The following is a 6,478-nucleotide window of genomic DNA, read 5'->3' as shown; positions in this document are numbered from 1 at the left end:
GCGCTGACCAACTGGCAAGTGTCTTCACTGACATTTTCAACCTCTCCCTGTCAGAGTCTGTAATACCAACATGTTTCAAGCAGACCACCATAGTCCCTGTTCCCAAGAACACAAAGGTAACCTGCCTAAATGACTACAGTGCTTTGAAAGGCTGGTCATGGCTCATCAACACCATTATCCCAGAAACTCTGGACACCCTCAAATTTGCATTCCGCCCCAGCAGATCACAGATGATGCAATATCTATTGCACTCCACACTGCCCTTTCCCACCTGGACAAAAGGAACACCTATGTGAGAATGCTATTCATTGACTACAGCTCAGCGTTCAACACTATAGTGCCCTCAAACTCATCACTAAGCTAAGGACCCTGGGACTAAACACCTCCCTCTGCAACTGGATCCTGGACTTCCTGACGGGCCACCCCCCAGGTGATAGGTATCAACACATCCGCCACTCTGAATCTCAACACGGGGGCCTCTCAGGTGTGCGTGCTCAGTCCGCCAAGTCTAGGTCCAAAAAGCTTCCAGAATTAGAACGTAAAGCCAGTTCATTTCTGGTGTCAAAGAAACTGCTAATCTCATCTCACCTACTTGTACAGGGCTCATAGTGAATTTGGAGAGATATCAAGTGGGGAAGATACTGCCATCAGGTGGTGTAAAATGAAAACACAGAGCAGTGCAGACTTGATGAAACTGGGTTAATTCTTAAATAAAAACTGAACAAAAGTAAACAGAGCAAATGTAACGAAGCGGGGAGGAACCTACCTGGATTTGTCCAATAAACGATCGTTTGCGTTTTCCGTTTGGAGTAAACGTTTTCGGCATAATGATTACATCCCTAATGTCCCTGGTGCAAGGTTTACTCGATGCTGCTGGTTAAAGTTGCCCCTGAAATTGTTTTCATAAACTGCTTGTAAGAATGTTTTTATTCACACACGTGGTTAATCGCTTTGACTTTGCAACTTGGCCAGATAGTGTCGACCCTTCCTTCTGTCGTAAATAACAATATTATTAGTTTACAAACACTCAAATAATTTAAATAATAATTTCAGTGGATTCTGTAAGTCTATATGCCACCCTAAGTTTATTGGCTAGCTAGACACACATTCTGTTATGGAATAGGTTAGGCGGTTTAGTTATTAGTTGCATGACACTACAAAATTATTGGATCCTTTGATAAAGATGAGCAAAAAATACTATATAAAAACAAATACAAATACTGAGCTATCTTGTATGCTCAACATTTAATTTTTATATTTTTTATATTAACATATTTGCTCAGAGAAAGACATTTTGTTTAACAAGTAATAAAACAAATCTCAAAAGGATAGGAATGATTGGATCCCCTGTTTTCAACAGCGTTGAGCCTTTTTCTCTAATGTTTTATGAGATTGAAGAACACATCGGGAAGGATCTTAGACCATTCCTCCATACAGAATCCTTCCAGATCCTTGATATCATTTGTCTGTGCTTATGGACTGCCCTCTTCAATTCAGACCACAGGTTTTAATGAGGTTCAAGTCCGGAGACTGAGATGGCTATTGCAAAATGTTGATTTTATGGTCAGTAAACTATTTCTTTGTGGATTTTGATGTGTGCTTGGGGTTATTGTCTTGCTGGAAGATCCACTTGCGGCCACGTTTCAGCTTCCTGACAGAGGCAACCAGGTATTTGTAAATGTCCTGGTACTGGGTAAAGTTCATGATGCCGTAGACCTTAACAAGGGCCCCAGGACCAGTGGAAGCAAAATAGCCCCATAACATCAAAGATCCACCACCATATTTCAAATCAAATCAAAGTTTATTTGACACGTGCGCCGAATACAACAGGTGTAGGTAGACCTTACAGTGAAATGCTTACTTACAAGCCCTAACCAACAGTGCAATTTTTAAGTAAAAAATAGGTATTAGGTAAACAATAGACATTTAAAAAAAAACAAAAAAAACATTAAAATGACAGTGAAAATAACAGTAGCGAGGCTATATATAGGTGGTACCGGTACAGACTCGATGTGCGTGGGCGCCGGTTAGTCGGGCTAATTGAGGTAATATGTACATGTAGGTATCGTTAAAGTGACTATGCATAGATGATAAACAGAGAGCAGCATCAGCATAAAAGAGGGGTTGGTGGGAGGGGGGTGGCGGGACACAATGCAAATAGTCCAGGTAGCCAATGTGTGGGGGCACCGGTTAGTCGGCTAATTGAGTTAATATGTACATGAATGTATAGTTAAAGTGACTGAGCATACATGAGAAACAGAGAGTAGCAGCAGCGTAAAAGAGGGGTTGGGAGGGTGGCGGGACACAATGCAAATAGTCCGGGTAGCCATTTGATTACCTGTTCAGGAGTCTTATGGCTTGGGGGTAAAAGCTGTTGAGAAGCCTTTTGGTCCTAGACTTGACGCTCTGGTACCGCCTGCGGTAGCAGAGAGAACAGTCTATGACTGGGGTGGCTGGGGTCTTTGACAATTTTTAGGGCCTTCCTCTGACACCGCCTGGTGTAGACGTCCTGGATGGCAGGCAGCTTAGCCCTAGTGATGTACTAGGCCGTACGCACTACACTCTGTAGTGCCTTGTGGTTGGAGGCCGAGCAGTTGCCATACCAGGCAGTGACACAACCGGTCAGAATGCTTTTGATGTTGCAGCTGTAGAACCTTTTTAGGATCTGAGGAACCATGACAAATCTTTTCAGTTTCCTGAGGGGGAATATGTTTTGTCGTGCCCTCTTCACGACTGTCTTGGTGTGTTTAGACCATTCTAGTTTGTTGGCGATTTGGACACCAAGGAACTTGACGCTCTCAACCTTCTCCACCTCAGCCCCATCGATGAGAAAGGGGACGTGCTCGGTCCTCCTTTTCCTGTAGTCCACAATCATCTCCTTTATCTTGATTACGTTGAGGGATAGGTTGTTATTCTGGCACCACCCGACCAGGTCTCTGACCTCCTTCTTATAGGCTGTCTCGTCGTTGTCGGTGATCAGGCCTACCACTGTTGTGTCGTCTGCAAACTTAATGATGGTGTTGGAGTCGTGCCTGGCCATGTAGTCATGGATGAACAGAGAGTACAGGAGGATGTTGAGGATCAGCGTGGCAAATGTGTTGCTACCTACCCTCACCACCTGGGGGCGGCCCGTCAGGAAGTCCAGGATCCAGTGGCAGAGGGAGGTGTTTATTCCCAGGATCCTTAGCTTAGTGTTGAGCTTTGAGGGCACTATGGTGTTGAACGCTGAGCTGTAGTCAATGAATAGCATTCTCACATAGGTGTTCCTTTTGTCCAGGTGGGAAAGGGCAGTGTGGAGTGCAATAGAGATTGCATCATCTGTGGATCTGTTTGAGCGATATGCAAATTGGAGTGGGTCTAAGGTTTCTGAGATAATTGTATTAATGGGAACCCTTACCAGCCTTCCAAAGCACTTCATGGCTACGGACGTAGGTGCTACGGGTCTGTAGTCATTTAGGCAGGTTGCCTTAGTGTTCTTGGGCAAAGGGTCTATGGTGGTCTGCTTGAAACATGTTGGTATGACAGACTCAATCAGGGATATTTTGAAAATGTCAGTGAAGACACCTGCCAGTTGGTCAGCACATGCCCGGAGCACACGTCCTGGTAATCCGTCTGGCTCAGGGGCCTTGTAAATGTTGACCTGTTTAAAGGTCTTACTCACGTCGGCTATGGAGAGCGTGATCACACAGGCATCCTGAACAGCTGATGCTCTCATGCATGCCTCAGTGTTTCTTGCCTCGAAGCGAGCATATAAGTGATTTTTGCTCATCTGGTAAGCTCGTGTCACTGGGCAGCTCGCGGCTGTGCTTCCCTTTGTATTCTGTAGGGAGGAAGAATTTTCTGCATATGCGTTGTTCTTTTGAAGGCCAGACCCACTCTTGGTGTTCGTGGCCTGAGAGCTCTAATTTCATGTCATCTGACCATGGCACCGCCTGGAGTTTGCTAAAAGGCATTGGCACATGGATTGGAAACTTCTTTTTAAATTACTTGTTAAAATAATCTCTTTCTCTGAGCAATTGTATTAGTGTAAAATAATAAAACATTGCCATTTTATTGAGCGTACAATATAGCTCAGTATTTGTATTATTTATTTAATGCAGTCTTTTTTACTCATCTTTATCAAGGGATCCCATCATTTTGGACCCCACTGTACTTTTGTCACCATCAACTGAACACACAATAATCTGCTTGGGCCGGCCGACCAAGGAGACGGAGCTGGACCTGGACCTAGGTAAGGTTGCTGTTTCATGGAGGCACATGCATACAACACGGCCTGCATACTCTGACTTCTCATGTAAATGCACACAATATTCAATCAGGTTACAGACCATTTAGCTATGCCTAGGATCCATAGACATAAGGAGTGTAGCAAAATCAGTAGACTAGCTAGGTGGTTTCGTAACACTGTTTGCCGAATGATAAAATATATTATTGTTGGCCTGCTGCCTACTTGTATTAATTCTTCTGAATGCAACACTCTACATCCAAACGTCAAACAAAAATACAATTTTTTTCAAATATTCAATGCAACTTTGACTATTTCCTGGTGACCTCTTGCAAACAAGGTTCCTACAGTAGTTTCCTGGTTAAATAAAGTCTAAATAAATAAAATGATGCGCAGTAAAGCTCTTGAGGATGACCAGAAAGAGTCATCTTCATACTGACATTTTAGTGTTCTGTGGATTCATTGCTGGTTTAAAGTTTAGGTCTACATTCTCTTGAAATGGAGACGTCACTAAATTTGCTGGATGCCGGTGAGTTGTCAAGAGAGCGGGAATAAAACGCCAAAATGCAGCTCTACCGCCCTCTAGTGTTCAGGATTATTCATCTGAAGGAAAGGATGGAGGGAGCAGAGCCATAAATAATGTAGTATCCTTACAGTGTGTGACTGATGCCCCACTCACCCCCAAGTGATGTGAATGGGCACCTACTGATTAGTCTTTTTCTACCGAATTTACATTTTAGTCAGTTGGTTGCACAAATTCCATTATACTTTTCAGCGGACTAAACATTCCAGAACAGGTAAATGCCCGTTTTTGCCAACATGACATTTCAGCCAGCCTGAGCTACAGAAAATCAATAAAGTTATCGATTAAGATTAAGCAAAACGGAAGGGAAATTGTTTGTAATGGGAGTGCCTTGGAAAATGTTTTCAAGAACTGAATGTCCGCTTGAGGTCTCACTTTTGAGAGAGAGATATAGAGAACACTGATGTGTAGAGAGCAGGAACTGGGAGTAAGAGTAGGGTAGAATTCACACGGAATATTCAGCTGTACATTTCGTTGGATATATGTTTTCATAATAATTATTGCGACGTGGACAATATTTCCCATGTTTCAGATGTGATCGTGTTTTCATCACATCACTGCCCCCGGTGTCCAGTGAGTGACAACTACAGTGGATTTTATTTAACAACGCTCGAACAGCCTTCAGCCTTCACTTTCGAGGTTTTGGAGTCGATCAATTAATTTAATTAGAAAATACATTCTCAACATGGCTACGGATCAAGAAAAGAATAAACAGATTTTGTTAAAGCTGTTGGAGAGACCAGGGAACGGGAGCTGTGTGGATTGCGGAGCTGCAGGTACAGTCTAGGCTACTATGGTCGCATCAATGTCTCAAGTATGTCAGGTCAGATGGCGCGCGCGAATCTCCATACAGGTAGGCTATGAACAAGATCGTTGCGTTTTGCCACGCAAGCAGCGCTACTTTCTCACATTAGATAATGGATTATTTAATCACAGACCATATACCATCAAGTTGCGGGTAGGTTAATATAGGAATTATCTGTCTTGAGGGTGTAAATGTGTTTTGATTTGGGTGATTGGAGTCTAGCGATTATGTTCACTGCACAGCCTGGTCTCAGAGGATTTCGTATTATTCTGTATGTAAATCCGAGATGCTGACATGCAAGTACAGTAGGCTACTGGAGTGCTCAGTTGTTTGCTGTTTTCAGAGTTATATGTGTCTGTTTACACTCTAGTGAAGTCAACCTGGTGTCATTGCATAACAATAGAGTGAAATGTGGTGAACATTTAAATGTTTGTATCAGAGAGAGAGAGCAAGAGACTGGAACCTTGAGAGAGTGACAGGCTGACTGACAGAATAACATCATATTTTGGGATTTAGGCCTAATTCCCTGTGTGAGTTCCCCAGGCTCTCTCTCTCTCTCCCTGGCACACTGCCCATCTGACCAATGCCAGTCTATAACTTTATCTACCTCAACAGAGTGACACCTGCATCTAATCATAATGTAGGTTGTAATACAGTCTCCATAAGCTTATTGTGTCCACTGACCAGGAAGTACGTTACAGACTATTCATGATTTCTTAATGCTATGACTCATTCAAGTTGACGTGCCCTGCCATTAACCTCGATCTATGCTATATTAATCCCCTGGTTCCATCCACTGTAGCAGTTACTATGCTATACGAGTCAAGGCTCGAAGTCAAATAGTGTTATTTATTTTCAGGGTAGT

General features: G+C 43.2%; 1 protein-coding gene across 3 annotated transcripts in view; it reads left to right on the top strand.

The window, feature by feature from the left end:
• Window positions 1-4,938: 4,938 nt before the first annotated feature.
• The window catches only part of LOC129833837 (arf-GAP with dual PH domain-containing protein 1-like), a 42,446-nt gene continuing 40,906 nt past the window's right edge, over window positions 4,939-6,478 (top strand). Inside the window, exon 1 of one of the 3 annotated variants that reach the window (XM_055898664.1) lies at window positions 4,939-5,022. Coding sequence is in view for 2 of the 3 variants with exons in the window: in XM_055898661.1 (XP_055754636.1) it covers window positions 5,494-5,584 (91 nt within the window). In the remaining variant the exon portion in view is untranslated. The other 2 variants (XM_055898661.1, XM_055898662.1) reach the window with 2 other exon arrangements.

The sequence above is a fragment of the Salvelinus fontinalis genome, chromosome 34, assembly GCF_029448725.1.
Source record: "Salvelinus fontinalis isolate EN_2023a chromosome 34, ASM2944872v1, whole genome shotgun sequence".
NCBI lineage: Eukaryota > Metazoa > Chordata > Actinopteri > Salmoniformes > Salmonidae > Salvelinus > Salvelinus fontinalis.
This window is presented reverse-complemented; position numbering and strand designations above follow the sequence as displayed.